The sequence below is a fragment of the Sapajus apella genome, unplaced genomic scaffold (assembly GCF_009761245.1).
Source record: "Sapajus apella isolate SASKATOON/1434 unplaced genomic scaffold, GSC_monkey_1.0 scaffold7, whole genome shotgun sequence".
Lineage (NCBI taxonomy): Eukaryota > Metazoa > Chordata > Mammalia > Primates > Cebidae > Sapajus > Sapajus apella.
In genome coordinates, this window is record NW_022436947.1 from 23176422 (window position 1) to 23192526 (window position 16105).

At 41.0% G+C, this 16105-nt stretch overlaps 1 protein-coding gene and 1 pseudogene across 7 annotated transcripts in view; one reads left to right on the top strand and one right to left on the bottom strand.

Annotated features, from left to right (window-relative positions):
* Window positions 1-240: 240 nt before the first annotated feature.
* Window positions 241-4983, bottom strand: LOC116550063 (annotated as a pseudogene).
* Window positions 894-16105, top strand: part of CTTNBP2 (cortactin binding protein 2) — a 168982-nt gene continuing 153770 nt past the window's right edge. For 3 of the 7 annotated variants that reach the window (XR_004268312.1, XR_004268313.1, XM_032276192.1), the window contains exon 1: window positions 10641-10834. Coding sequence is in view for 3 of the 7 variants with exons in the window: in XM_032276192.1 (XP_032132083.1) it covers window positions 10754-10834 (81 nt within the window). In the remaining 4 variants the exon portion in view is untranslated. Of the gene's footprint in view, window positions 916-10640; window positions 10835-11083; window positions 12255-16105 lie in introns of those variants that run through there. The other 4 variants (XM_032276193.1, XM_032276190.1, XM_032276195.1 and 1 more) reach the window with 4 other exon arrangements.

Consider the following 16105-nt stretch of genomic DNA (forward strand, 5'->3'; position numbering starts at 1 on the left):
GAGTTAGATTAGGTTGTGAAGGTGGAGTCCTTATGGTTCTACTATTAGTGGGTGGCAGAAGGGAAAAATCTCTCTTTCATTCTCTCTCTCTGTCTGCACATGCACTGAGGAAAGGCCATGTGAGGATGCAGCAGAAAGTTGGCCATCTACACGTTAGAAAGAGGGCCCTCACCAGGAACCACGTGTGCCAGCATCTTGATCTTGGACTGCCACTGGATTTTTAAAAAAACGTCTAATTTAATAGTGCAGCATTTCTTTTTACCAATGGCTTGTGTTTCACAGCAGCTTTTAAAGACTGCTTGTCTAACTATAGCTGCATACTATATTCTAGCTATGAAAAACAAGTAAATCTTACTTCAGTTTTTGCCAGTTGTTTCTGCATTTAAAAAATATCACACTTCTGCTGGGCAGGATTTAGAGGTTTATTATCAGTCTATGTGTAAAGTTCAAAGCAAACTCAATTTTGCTTAAGGTAACGTTGTAAAGTAACAATTCTTGGTATTTCATGTCTCATATGATCCATTTCAAACCATAGAGATTACACCTTTGTGTGTCACTGTTTCAAGAGACAAATTTGAACAACTAAAACATCTTTAAAATAATATATGTTTAAGAAATCTCAAAAAACTTGAAGTTTCTGTACATACTCCTGTCAAATGAAGTAATTTCCTACACACTACTTCTTGAGCAAACTGGTCTTGTATTTCCTTTCATTTGACCTAGATCTGCTATGAGATCTAGAGAAGGATCAGGACAGCTTGTGATTTCTCTCTGAAGACAGTGGTCTCTCTCTTCTGTCTTTAGAAAGAAATCTGCTCCAGCTGTGAGAGAAGCCTCTCCTTCTCAGAGATCTGTGGTGAGGTGGCAGACTCCTTCTGCGATAATCATCTTGAGGGTGAGGACCCCAAGACAGAGGTAGGCCATAATTTCTATTTCTTACTTTGTTTTTCACCATTTGACAGTTTCACTCCTTTTTTTTTTTTAGATGGAGTCTTGCTCTGTCACCCAGGCTGGAGTGCAGTGATAGGATCTTGCTCACTATAGCCTCCACTTCCCCTGTTCAAGTGATTCTCATGCCTTAGCCTCCCGATTAGCCAGGATTACAGGTGCCCACAACCACACCCAGCTAATTTTTTTTTTTTTTTAAATAGAGACACAGTTTCACCATGTTAGCCAGGCTGATCTTGAACTCCTGGCCTCAAGTGATCTGCCCACCTTGTCTCCTAAAGTGCTGGGATTACAGGCGAGAGCCACCATGCCATGCCAGTTCCATTTCATTATGGTAGTCACAGGCTGTTCTTCCATCGAGCTCTCAGACAGCATCAGCTGCATCTTGGACCTCTCCAAATTCAAGAAAAGCAACCCACACACTTCGGAGTGGTCTGAAGTAGCCTAAAGCCTGTTCCAATTTGGTCTTTCTGCCATTGTTTCAAAGATTACCTACATAAACTTTACTGTCCAATGGACAGGAATCAGGATGTATTTCCAGATCTAGGACAGGGGTTCTCACAGCCTGGATGCCTACCAGTACTGATCCATGGCCTTTAGGAACTGGGCAGCACAGCAGGAGGTGAGTGGCTGTCAAGGGAGCAGGCATTACTACCTGAGCTCTGCTTCCTGTCAAATCAGCCACAGTATTAGATTGTCGTAGGAATGCCAACCCTACTGTGAACAGTGCATGCAAGGGATCTAGGTTGCAGGCTTCTTATGAGAATCTAACTAACGCCTGATAATCCAAGGTGAAACAGTTCAATCCATGAAGCCATCCCGCACCTACCCCATGAAAAACTGTTTTCCACAAAACTGGTTCGTGGTGCCAAAAAGGCTGGTGACCATTGATCTAGGGTAAAAAATGTACAGGCTGAAATCCACACCCTCTGATTCGTCTTCCCACTTCCCTCTGCCCCAGAACCCACTGATGCTGTCACTCACCCAGCATCCATGAAATGGCAGTGACTTTCCAATGCATATGTTTCATCCTGAGTTTCTCTATTAAGACTTTTGCAAGCACTTATTGAGAGTGTTAATATTTAATCTAAAATCATGGAATATTTGGTTTAAAATTAAAAATTTATACAAATAGCCTTGTTGGGACTCTTGTGTAGTTGTAGGATCATTTTTATTAATTCAACAAGTTATTTCTTTCTGAAACTCCATGTGTATTAGCATGATTCTTAATTATTTAATAGGTATATGAAGAGCATGAAAATAGTAATAAGAGCCAAAACTTATTGGGGGCCTGGCACTGGTCTAAGTGCTTTAAATAAGTTAATGTAATCCTCTCAACAATCCTGTAGAGACAAGAGCCATTATGATTAACCTCATAACTGAAGAGATAATTGAGACATAATACTTGCCTAAGGTCACAAAGCTAGAAAGAGGCTTTTAATAATATAACCTTGAACTTAACCACTAACTCTATAGCATATGACCTGAGTTGTATTTGTTTGGAGGACAGAGCATTTGGTGATCTTCTAAGCTCTTTCTAACTTAGCATACCCTAATTGGCCTATCACATCTAAATTTTAATTTCTCAGTAGAATTTAATTAATATATTTAATATGTATTTTATAAACAAAATATTTTTAAACATAAAGTTTTTTACAAATTAAAAATAAATATTTTCACATTTACTAGTCTCTCGTAGTGAACATTTATTTCAATTATGACTTAAGGCAACAGGCCATAAGAGACCTGGCAGTACCTGTGACTGTCACAGTAGAAGTTACAGATATTTAAATCTTGATACAATTGCCACAGATATCTCAAAATATAATTTACAATCTTGGGGTCTGGTGCAGTGGTTCACATCTGTAATCCCAGCACTCTGGGAGGCTGAGGCAGGCAGATCACTTGAAGTCAGGTGCTCAAGACCAGCCTGGTCAACAAGGCAATAACCCCTCCTACTAAAAATCTAAAAATTAGCTGGGCATGGGGGCAGGCACCTATAGTTCTAGCTACTTGGGAGGCTGAGTGGGAGAACTGCTTGAACCCAGAGGCTGAGGTTGCTGTGAGCCGAGATCATGCCACTGCTCTCCAGCCTGGGCAACAGAGTGAGACTCTGTCTCAAAAAAAAAAAAAATACAATCATAGAAACTTCAAAATTATATCAATTATGGAGTTCACCACTGTATCTTGTTATTTACTGTGCTAATAATCACTTCCATTACTACCTTATAAATTTGTTTTTATATGCCTAATTTTGGTTACTGGATTTTAATATAACTATTTCCTTTAAGAGCCTATGTGTTTTATTTTATATACTTAAAACATTTTTCTGAGAAGAAATTATTAGGCTTCACCACAATGTCAAAGGGGCCATTAGAGAAGGTAAGAAAGCAGTAATATTTACTTGATACATTTGTTCATCTGTCTTTCCATCTATCCACATATCCATTCCATTCAATTAATCTGAATAAATATTTCTTGACTGCTTGTTATGTGTTTGGCTAGTGTTAGATATTAAAAGTGTAGAGTTAATGTTCTTACAGACCCACCAATCTTCATTTGACCTTGAAGTTCAGAAAATCAGCCAAAAGTTTTCCGAATGTACTAGAATCTTCACATTTGAGATGGCTTTGTTCTATGAAACACGCTGTTAATCATCATCAGTCTCTTAACTGGGTAGAGCTCAGGGCCACCTTCGCTCTATTCCTCCTCTTCTCTTTTCAATCTCTGCCACTTCTCTTGTTTTCTGAAACCCATACAGGCACGCCACTTTCTAGAAATGAAAGGAACATTACTACAATTTAAAAACTGTCAATACAGTCTGTTTTGTATAGTTATCATGTATTGTATTTTATGTATATATCATGTACTATATTCCATGAATGCAATGTGATCCTTTGTTGCCAGCCTGGTTTTTCATGTCAACCACAGATGAAGTAACAGATTCATGCCTGGGCTCTATTTGTCATTAGTAAATAGAGAGTCTAAACTGGGTTCACCCCACTCCCAGGATATACAAACAAATAATACAGTCCTGTTTATAATCCAATTAGGCAAGGAAACATTAGGAAGTTTTGTTATACTCTCTAAAAGTAAGTGTGGTTTTCAGTTTCAATCATGACAGAGAAGCTAGTGCTGGGCCAACTCTGACACTGACACAAAAGTGGAACAACATGTATACAACAACCGTTAAAAGGCATTGGCAAGCTGTGAGTGCAGGCAGGACTTTAGAAGCTACGATTCTTTTTTTTTGAGACAGAGTCTGGCACTGTCGCCCAGGCTGGAGTGCAATGGTGTGATCTCGGCTCACTGAAACCTCTGTCTCCCAAGCTCAAGTGATTCTCATGCTTCAGCTTTCCAAGTAGCTGGGATTACAGGCACCCTCCATCATGCCCAGCTAATTTTTTGCATTTTTAGTAGAGATGGGATTTTGCCATGTTACCTAGGCTGGTTTCAAACTCCTGATCTCAGATGGTCCACATGCCTCGGCCTCCCAAAGTGCTGGGATTACAGGCAGCAGCCACTGTGCCTGGCCCTAAAAGCTATGATTCTTGAGGGAAGACTTAGGATGGAATTGGGGCAGCTGGGAAATAAAGATGACTTTTACTGGGCTAAGGAGGTAGAGGTCAGGCCTTGGTGGTTGCCCAAGAGTCTTGGACTTGAAGGACAAAGTTCCAGAGGAGGAAGAAACTTCAGAGAAAGGGCCCCCGAAAAAAGTATGCATGCAATTTCCTCTCAAAAGTAGGCAGAATTCTAAGCTGGGCATGTGTGGGATGAGACTCCAAGAAAACCATCAGAAAACAGCATCTTGGTGACTTAGGAGCTAAGCAAAAATTTCATAAACACTAACCATAGACTAAACACTAACCAGACACAAAAACACTAACCATACAAGATAAAGATAAGTTGGATTGCACTAAAATTAAGAACTTATATTCTGATTACAAGTTCATGAAAATATTTTTCTTCTAGCAGCTTTGTTTCTTTACCACTCATGTTTAAATCTGCAATTTTGGGCTGGGCACAATGGTTCATGTCTGTAATCCCAGAACTTTGGGAATCTGAGGTGGAATGATGGCTTCAGCCCAGGAGTTTGAGACCAGCCTGGGCAACATAGTAAGACCCTGTCTCTACCAAAGAAAAAAAATTACCCAGGTGTGGTGGCAGACACTTGTGCTCCTAGCTATTCAGGATGCTGAGGTGGGAGTGTCCCTTGAGCCCAGGAAGTTGAGGCTCACATCGTTGCACTCCAGCCTGGGTAACAGAACAAGAACTTCTCTAAAATAAATGAAAATAAAAATAAAAACCCACAAAGCTGTGATTCTGGTTATGTTTTCTTCTATAATTCTAAAAATGTTTCTGTACAGAAAATATAACAAGACAATGTGGTATTTTAATATGGGGTGCCTTTACCCACTATTCAAAGTCAGGCAATGTTTAGCAGGTTCAGCTCAATTCCTAATCTGCTGCCACCTCAAATTTTAAATTCTAGGAATGAGATTCCCCTCTACCATTCTAATGGCATATATGGCCACATTGGGTGACGGCAGAGGTCTGGTCAAGGCAGAAAAGTGTCAATCAAATGTGTTTTACGAATCAAATGGCACGGTGTCCTTTGGATGGTCAACTATCAGGAGGTGGAGACTGCAAGCCAACAAAGGGAGGTCCTTAACAGATGTCAAAGGGAGGAAAAAGCAGCGGTAAAATACATCCCAACTAAACTGATTCTTAACAAGGACGTTACTGCTGAAACATAGATAGTGGCATTAAGTGAGGCTGTCATGATGATGATGATAGTAATGACCAGTATGTGACTATCTATCTTTTGCCATAATAAAAAAACACGTATTGTATTGCTAGCATAAAACATTTTCAGTAGTTCAATTTTTCTTTAATTGCCAGAATAAAACATTTCAGACTGCTTAAACCTTAATGGTTTGTCAGAAGTATTTTTCCTTATTCTAAAAGTAACTTCACCTTCCCCAGAATGAAAATAGCAATACCAATGCTTTTTTTTCCCCTTCAGTTCTTAAATCAAGAAGTGAAATAAATTAATCCTTCAAGTCTAGCCATGACATTGTTTTATAAATATTATTAATTAAATTATATTGTATGCTTATTGGTTAATTGAACAGCTGCTACTACATAGACTTATATATTTTTAAATAATGTCATCACATTTCCAGGTGATTTTAAAATAAGCCCAGCTAATTTGGATTAATGAAAAAAGTCTTGATGGACCAAAAAAACAAAAAGCAAAAAAACAATGCTGTTATCATCAAGTGAGATTTGGGGCAGGGTAAAGTGAAATTTACATCTCAAACATTTCAAATGTATTTGAAACTCTATTAATTTGCTATGTGACAAATGATTATGATTCTCTAGGAAGTGTTAATGTATTGGTTTATTTCACAGTTTGACACAGGAGAGATATACATGCGTAGGTTTTCTCCTGCTTTTTGTGTCCTAAGTAAATCCTTACTGAGTCAATCATAAATGCCATATACATATTTATTAAAATCAAAAGACATCATCTTTAGTGTTCTTGTTAATTCTTCAAACACTAAATTTCCTTTTGTGTTGAACAGTACATACCCCCAAGTGAAAGAAAAATCTCAGCTGTGGTTTTACAGCTGGCTCCACACTTCTAATCAGAGAAGGAAAGGGTCTGATCTCACAACCTATTTATATAGTTTTTAAACTTTCTAAGAAAAATGAAGCTCCACTATAATTAATGCCTAATGGTATAAACACTCCTGCTTTAATATGGTTGCCTAGTAACTATATACTGCAGGCTTGTGAGGTTGCTAAAGAGGTTGAATAAACAGAAATATTCAGGTCCATTTCCAGTTCAGGTGGATAAGGGGAAGAGCAGGCCAGATTTTTTTGTTGTTGTTAAAATTGTTTTTCCATAATGGTTTTGCACTAAAACATCTTTCTGCACTAAAACTTACTCTTGTAAATGACTTCTGCAGATAAGAGTCCAAACCAACAAGTAATGATTTAAAATGTAAAAAACATTCAAGAGAATGGAACCAACACTATCTCATTGTTCAGTATTAGCCGGTTTGTGTTCTTACAGTGACTGCACTGGGGGATGATTTTCTTAATGTGGCTCTAACCTTGCAGTAAAATACTATATTTGGATAATACTTCAGCAATTGAGTGAACAGATACAGTTCCCAGTTAAAGGTGGTATTAAAAAAAAGGGGCTGGGAGTGATTATGCTAATTATTTATGTTTCCCTTTGGCTTGCTTCCTACATAGCAGATTTTATTTCCTAATTATGTTTTGCTTTAGCTTAGGTAAAATTAGCTTGCATTCCTTTGGCACACACCAACTGCAGTTGGTGGAGGAGGCCTTCCAAAAAACCATAGATTGTTGACAAGAGTGGCTAACTAGATTAGAATTAAATTTACTGAGTAAAATCCACAAAAAGCCTAAGGCGCATGTAGATAAGTTGACTGTAAGGGAATGTTGTTAGGTCACAGGAAGATCGTTTCTGGCAATGGACACTCAGCTCCTCTGTACTCTTTGTCATGGAGTTCCTGATGTCAAGATTTGGGGTTTCCTAGGTTGGTCACCGTGCTGCAGACAGGGATAAGCGTGCTTTGCAGTATTTAAATTGTATAACTGTAGGCTTGCAGATACAGTCAGAAATGATTTGCTACTCCCTAATTTTCTCATTTGGCAATACTAAGACATGTTGACATACGGTTTGCTCTTTGGAATTAACATAAATGTTGTCATTTTACCAAAATAAAGAATTCTCTTACTCCATGATGGAAACAGTTTTAGGCTATGTGTATATTCCTTTATCTTTTCACAGAGAAGGAAGCATCCTGTTGTATCATTATGTATAACTCTGGGTTTTTGGTTTAGTGGGTTGGAGGATGTGGCTGATGAGGCCAAGGACATGGTTTAATCAGAAAACCACTTGGCTCCCAAACATTTGTCTGCATTCCTGTCTTCAAGAACTAATTTCCCTGGTCATTTCACCCTTAGAGAGTGTGCTATAGCTCAGCACAAATACCTCTATTCCAGGGTTTGGAAAATAATTAGCCTCAAATTATTTAGTCAGTGGGTCATCAGCATCATTATTACATTCCAAAAAAAGGATGTAAATTATAGTTTTCTCTATTTGCAATATATTCAATATTACTCCTTCCATTTTAATGCTGAAAGGAATTTACTGATTAAGAATCACGATTCATTTTTGTTGAAGGAATTTATTTTCCTCCTGTTTATACTTCTATCTCACTTCTTTTTTACCCTGCCTTTCAGTAATTTTCACTGTAGCCCTAGGATGTCTTTTTAAATTATTATTATTATCATTATTATTTAGCTGTTTAATGAGGCTTCAAAAGATTTAATTTCTGGAACCATCCAGTCACTACCCTTTCAGATCTATTTGCTTTGACTGTAATAGAGCATGCCTTTGTGCAAAGAAAGTCTGAGAAAGAGTTAATTTGCAATAGTAACAGAGGCTTATTCTCAGGAGAGAATTTAAACCAGCATGTGTCTTCCTGGTGGAGAAGCAGCCCCAGGCCAGGCTACTGGTGAGGAAGTTAACTCCTAGTGTGCCACTTCTGTGCAGTAGGTGAGATCCTCAGCCAACCTTCAACAGTGCCAGTTTTAAAGCGGAAACAATGCTGTCAATTCTCCTTCCAAGGTCCTGGATTTTGGTGGTTAGAGAATGTGGTGTCCTGTGATTTTTGTCTGTTTGTTTTCTTTCCATTTCACAAAAAATGATGGAGGTGGTGTGGGGAACAGGGACTGATTTCCATGTGGCATGATCCTGCTTTAATTGTATTTAGGTGAATACAAGCTATTTTTACCTAATGATTTTTTTTTAATTGGGTTGCATGTATAAAAGGGATTTGCTTCCCAGAGATATTGTCATTTCATATTTCCAGCTCTTAACCATGAGTAAAATTTATTATCTTATTCTTTTTATTTTTTTTTTCCAGAAGTGTGTCAGTTAATTGCTTGGGGAGTATTCAATACCAGAATCAAGAAAATTGATTGTCTTGCAAAGTGTAAAAATGCATTTTGAAAAGAACAAGGAATGCTCTTGAACTTTAAATTTTTACTATCAGCTTGACATCTAACTTTTACTGTCCAATGCTTTTCTTTCATCCTAAAGGAATTTAGTAATTCTAATATTGAGCAGTTTTAGGGAGTATACTTAATAAAGAAAAGTGGTATAATGAACAGGGATGGATATTAAAGGGATAAGAGAGGGAGTAACAGAGCCAATATAAATAAATAAATAAATAAATAAATACCTCCACTCACAGGATAACCTGGAGAGGATTTCTAATCTTCTGACCTTTAGCCCCAGAGTTCTAGGTAAAGTTCTTTCTTCACCTTTCTTCTGGGAGGGAACTTTTCACAATTTATTACTCAATCCCTTTCACGGTCTTTGTAGAAAAAGTTTTCTCTGCCTTGGTTTGTGTCATATTTGGATCCAATTTGGAAAGTGGAGCAATTAAAGTGTCAAAATCTTTCAATAAGACCTGCCATTAAAAATTAAAAAAAAAATTAAAAAAGCTTTGATCTGTAACTCTTGGACTGAACATTCCAGTCATTCATCTTCCAGAATTTCAAGTGCAGGATTTGGTTGTGGTTTGATTTTACTTCTTTGAGACAAAGCTTGAATGTCTCAATTTGATTTTATGCATTCAACACATTTTTAGGGATCTGGTGATTTGGGAAGGGCTGTACCATATGGTCTTGGTAAGGTGATAGATTTTCACATTCTGGAAATTGGCAGCAAAGGGTAGGAAGTGAGTTAGATGTGGGAAGGGAAGATTGAGTGTTTGGGCCTAATTCACGCATCTCATGAAAAATCTTCTGAGACGGATAATTCCCATAAAGTTTACGTTTACAAAGATGGCTTTTGATTGTTTTTTAGTGCATATGTACACGTGTCCTCACACGTAGGGAATAATTTTTTTTAAATTCTCTCAAAAGTAGAGGGCATAACATTTAGCTTTTAAAGCTATGACATTTAACACTTCTTGTTTAGTCCTTCAGAAGAGACCTCAGACTTGAGGGGTCAAAGAACATAAGACAGCCAGCTACAAGTTCCCTGAAAAGATTACAAAGTTAGGAGCTGAGGGGCCGGTGCCACGCACTAAAAGAAAACAGAACAGACACATCGTTTTCACCTGAGGACTGTTTTTGGAGAAGGACTAGAGGCAAGATAGAGTAAGTAAATCAGAGCCAGGTGTATATACACATATATTGGGAGGGTAAAAACACCCTGCAGGCGGTGAAATTTAAGAAAGCAATTTAAGAAGAAAGGGGTGCCTTGTGTGATTCCTCGGGGCGGGATAGAGGGAGCTGAAGTGTAGGATTTTCCCTGATCTTTCAGAGAATTCAGGTTCAGGAGGACTGACATTTAATCCGGTCTGTGCAAGAATTTCTCTGGCTTGGTGGGAGTTCTGCGGCACGCATCGCTTCTCGGGCGCTTTCTCCCTTCACCTCTTCTCCGGTCTTTGATCCCCAGCCCGCGCGCAGGGCTGCAGCGCAGTCAGGTCGTGCGCCCATTTCTCGCACCTCCACGAGCCCGCGGCTGGCCCAGCCCGGCGCGGGGCGCGGGGCGGGACCGAGGCGGGGCGCTCCGGCGCGCAGCGGGTTAAGCGGCGAGGGCGGCGGCGAGGGGCGGAGGGAGCGCGGCGGCTCCCGGCTCCCGGCGCCCGCGTGCCGGACAGCAGCGGGTTAAGCGCCGCCCGCGCGGAGAGGGCTGAGTCCGGAGCCGCGGCTCCGAGCTCGCATTCGGATCCGCTAGAGCAGGAAGATGGCGACGGACGGCGCGAGCTGCGAGCCCGACTTGTCCCGGGCCCCAGAGGACGCGGCCGGGGCAGCGGCGGAGGCGGCGGTAAACGAGTTCCCGGGGCGGGTGCGGGGCGAGTGTAGACGCGGGCCGGGGATGGCGCCCGGGCCCCAACTGGACCCGGTTCCGCACCTCCGGGGCGTTCTGTAAGCCCGGGACCCTCGGGTGCCCCTTCCTCGGAGTGCCCGCCCGGTGGAGGCCGGTGGGAGCGGAGCGGCCACCCGGGCTGGAGCTCCGTCCTGCCCCTTCCGTGCCCCACGGGGAGCGGCCCCAGGTCGCCCGGTTCTCTCAGCCTCCTGCGTGAGTCCCGCGCGACCCCTTCGCCCACTCCCCCCGCTGCGGTGGATTCTGGCCGGGGGTGAAGGCTGGGACGTTTTTCCTGGCGATTTTGACCCCCCATTGTTCACCTCCCGCTGCGCGCGTGGTTGCGAGCGCGTGTCCTGGGGTTGCCTGGTATCTCAGCGGACCTGGGAGAGCTTCGAGGGGGAGGCGGGCTATCGCCCAGCAGGTGTGGGGATGCCCATTGTGTGCATCTGTTCCTGTGCCTTCGGGAGGCCCTTTGGGAGAGGCCCGGTGTCCAGCTGTGGGCGCTGCTGCCGCTGAGGCCAGCGCTTTAGGTCCTAGCAGCCTGCTGCCCCATCACTTGGTGGTGGTGATTGGAGTGTGGTGGAGGGGTTGGTTCTTCCGGAGGCGATGCCCGGGCGAGGTGGAGGTTCTGCACCTGGTTTCAAGACATTGTTCTCCTTCTCTGGGGTCTAGAAGCTCAATGCGCTACCATTTATAACAGGTCCTCACTTTCACCCCCTGAATATCTCGGGGAGATACTCACTGGTGGTTTCCAGCCTCTACCTTGGGGGAGGGCTGGACCCACATTTCCCGGGTGGAAAACGTTCTCAGTGTTTGGGAAGCCGCCTCGCAGGAGCTGCAAGGATCTGCAGAGAAAGGCAGATCTGTGAGCGCCTCCCACTCTTGGCCCGATCTAGCTGCTCCTGCCGAAGGATCGGGGTGGGTTGGAGCGAGCGGGGCGTGGACGCCCCCTCCTTTCCTCTCAAGACCTGAGCAGAGTCCGTGCAGAAGCGGGAGAGGGCAGGGCCAGGCATAAACAGCCAGGGCCGCTTTAACTTCCTCCCACCCTCTGGAGGTAGGGCTTTCTGGAGAGGGAAGAGGAGAGATGTGGAGGAAGGTACTTGGGGTGAGAGGAGCTGAGCCTGGGAGTGGAGGGAGAAACAGAGAGGGGGAGGAGGACTGCTGATTTCCACTTGTAAAACTGGCAAGTTTTGATTTGAACTTTTGGGAAAACTGAGTTTCCATTCTTTGCATTGAAAATCAGAGCTTTAAGATTTCCAACGAAACCTGCCCACTTAACGTGAATCAGTTCCCCTCTGTGGAGCACTGTAAGGAAACTAGCTATTAAGACAAGGCTCTCTGGGAAGTGGAAATGATTTGGTGCCTTCATCCCCAAAAGGTGGGAAGAAGAAAGAGGAAAAAGAGGGTGCGGGGTGTGTGTGTGTAGGGGTGCCTGTGTAGGGGTGTGTGTGCAGGTGTGTGTGTGTGCGGGGGGTGTGTGTGTGTAGGAGTGTGTGTAGGGGTGTGTGTGTGTTTGTCTGTGTTTCTTGTTCCCCAGGTTAAATTTATTTACTTAATCTACTTAGAATGGGTTTTTTTCTATTACCCTCAATATTTTAATTACCTGACAATTAACCCAAACACAAACATCTGATTGATGGTCTGTAGAGCTGATATATAGTTTTGTTTAGTTAGATCGTAAGCAAAACCTTGGGCGCCAGGAAGATTTCTGTGTTAACAAGGTCAGTGTTTCCTCTCTGCTGTTTAAAATATTCAAGTCTGATTTTCACTGCTGATATTTGGGGATTTGATCATTTCACCCTTGTTAATGGGCAGAGCCATGGAAAATCTTCGAAAGGGAACCTTCTTTGCTATTTCCATAGAATCCTTTAGGGTTGCGAGATGCAGTAAGGATTCTTCATCTAGCAGTTAAAAAGAAATAGTAATAGCTTCTGACATTTTAGTAAAGTTTCGGTGATGGCTTCTTATGTAGTAAATTGGACATTTTATTTTACTTCCCCAAACAGTTTTGACGTAATAAGGCATGGTTCTCTCATATCAGGCACTTGACTTGTAATTGATTTTTAAATGAAAAGAAAGCTAGTGTAGAGGATTGATATGTGTCGTCACAATTGCTCCTTAAAATCCAAGGCGTTTTAATGCACATTGGGTTCTCGTTAACCGAGAACTTAATTTTTATTTTAGTGAACAATTCACTTTGCATTTTGGAGATTTATTGAATTTCAAATCGGTTTACATATTGTGCATTTTTATGTATACATTTGGCAGTAAGGAGCCAATGGAAGCTCTGAAGCAGTAGGCTATTTTTGAAAGTCAGTGTTTTCACTAAGCTTTGACTATTTAGATTGTTGCTTAGAAACAAGCTTAATTTATAGTTTTCAGTTTAATATCATTTTTAGTGGAATGTTTTAAATTTAGTTTGTGATCCTCATTCTTAGCTGTTTAAATCCTAAAAGCATACCAAGTTTAAAGCTGGGTAACAGTTACATTATTTAGTAGGATTGTATTAATAGTCTTTGCCGTGAACCATGCCGGGAAACCTGGGTTATTTTCAGTGCCTTAGCCAAACGTGATGACTTTTATAGGCCATATTGCTGTTTCTACTCTGAAAATAACTCCTAATGGATAAGGCAGTATGGAAAACAGAAATCTTCATACTTTTTATTGTCACCAAATAATTTTTGGAGTGAAAGGAAAATGGAGATCTTTTTAGAGTTCTATTTGGGAAGCCAACCAACATTCTTGCCATTCTGGGCTTTTCTGGAGCAGCTAATATGCAAGAAGTAGGTATAAAATTTGTTGTCATGGTGACAGTGACAAAAACTTGGACAGTGATTTAAAATGCACAACAGTGATGTTAAACAGATTAACAGCTGGCACCTTGAAATTTTTGTTTTCCAGGTGACAGTGTTGAATGTAAATGCACAGAAAAGAACTTTCGTAACCAATTTCACTGTTTTTTTTTTTTAAAACTAAATTATAGATATATGGCAGCTATAGAATGTTGAAAGTTTTGCAGCTTAATGTTTTAAATAGGAAATTACGTAGATTTAACACATTTTACTGAACATTTACAGAGATGCAGGCATCATGAGTATCATCTTTGCTGCCCTGAAGTAATACATCCCAGTGATAGAAAGTGACATACACCAAGGAATCAAATCAGAGATGATGATGTCATGAGAGGCACACGTGATTTTGCATTAGAAGTTTGGAGTGCAGCAGTCATAGAGAGGATCCCCAGTGGATGGAGCTAGAAACTTCCATAGAAGGATGGCATTTGAGGTAGGCCTTGAGATTTAAGGATGATCTGGACTGGCACTGCAGGAAGGAGTGTGCAAATGTGGCCATAGTCTCGGGAGACAGACGCGAAGGGCTTTCAGTGATGAGCATGGAGGTTTCCATTCTGGCCTTAGCTATGTGGTTCAGAAAAATAGCTTGGAAGTTGAGAAAACTGACTGGAATATTTTTCCAAAGATGAGAATGTAACTGTTTTCAGTGTCCTGCTTTTCCCTTTTTGTTTTTTTTTCTTCTTAAATAACGGGCCGTACGTTTCTGTTTGCACCAGTTTTTGGACTTCATTATTACTGTTGCTGTCGTTGTTACTGTATTTCTCATAGGAGCAATTTTGTTTGGAGAACATTTGTCCTCTCAGTGATTGAACCCATGCCTCAGCTAGATTGCCAGTTGGTTCTATCCTGGTGTGTTTCACATAACTTTATGAGGTGAGAAAATGTTTCACAGCCTTGGTACTTAGATTTGCAAATAGCTGCTATTGATCATGTAGACAGCAAGGCTGTGGCTGGGAGAGAGTGGTGTGAAGTTTGTAAAAGAAAGCAAAGGTGCTAGCACAATGCCAGGCACATGGTAACTGTTCCCCAAATATTTACTAAATGAAGAAAATGAAGCTCACCAAGAAGTTGTGTCATAAAACTTAATGTTGATTGGCTAATTAGAAAATTCACTGTGTGTGTTACCAGCTAGCTTATAGTGAAACTGTTGGCCTGTGACTTGTAATAATTAACATTATAGATATTACAGATGTTGATCCAAAAAGATGACTCTAATTCTTAGTTTTAAAATTTTTCATCTTAATACTGCCCCTTTCCAAGCTGCTTTTCTCAATAACTTCTTAGATTCTTCATAGGGGGTTTTAAAAAGTTTAATTTCCAACACTATTAGTTTTCTCTTTAGATTCTCTCTTTTCAAAATGATGATTGAGGCTGCACCTGTGCCAGCCTGCATCCTTCCAATAATAGAGTCAAGGCCACATCACCCATTGGGATGTGGAAGAGAGGATGATTGATAGGGGGTTAAGAGAAATGTGAAGTTTGGAAACAGGAAAAGGGAACAAAAGGAAAGATTGGGCAGGAATAAAAGGAAAGATTGGGCAGGCAAAAGGAGATTAGGCAAGGCTTTAGAATAGTCTGTAATTGCACAGAAATGTAGGACTGGAGTAGTATCCCCCAACTCCGTTTACTTTGCCACCCAAGCCCGTCTGAGTATTGCGTTACAAGGAGACTTTATTTGAACACGTTGCATTACGTTATTCTCTCTTGGTGCTCCTTTGCAAAGCTTATATAACATGGAAAAGAGATTTGTCTTTTTTCTTGGTAGTTAGGTAAAGAATCAGAGAACAGGTACGAGAGAGGATGATGATAGCAATGATAGTGAAAGATAATAACTTACATAAATAATGAGATCATATTATTAATGCTGTGTATGGCACGATGCCTTCCATACAGAAATTCTGATTTTAGAGGGGGGAGATACTCTATTTAAATAAATTATTAGTAACCAACTAATAGGTTGGGGATCCATTTAATAGGTCATAGAAATGTAGTGTAATCTAGTTAACATTGCTATGTGGAGTCGATACTTGTTAGCAAAGATTTGGTTTTGACATTATATTTCATTGAAAAGACAAGATGGTTCCAAAGGCCTGCCTCTTCATTTGGCCCAGCCTCTTCATTTGAAAGTCAGCATGCAGACATTTGCCACCTACAGATAATCAAGACGATATTCTTTAATGCATTGTAAGCTTCTTAGAAGTTGGTTATTACATCTGAATGTCTGCTTGCCTGTGGAGCTGATCCATGTCCGGGGCTGGGCTGATGTAACATTGAAAAGCTGAGTTAGGGTGAAAATAGATGCTAGTTTTATTTGAGATGTTGTCACTTTTTTTCTAAGGAGGAAATAGAGACTATGGGGAGATCTGAAAGGAGGAAA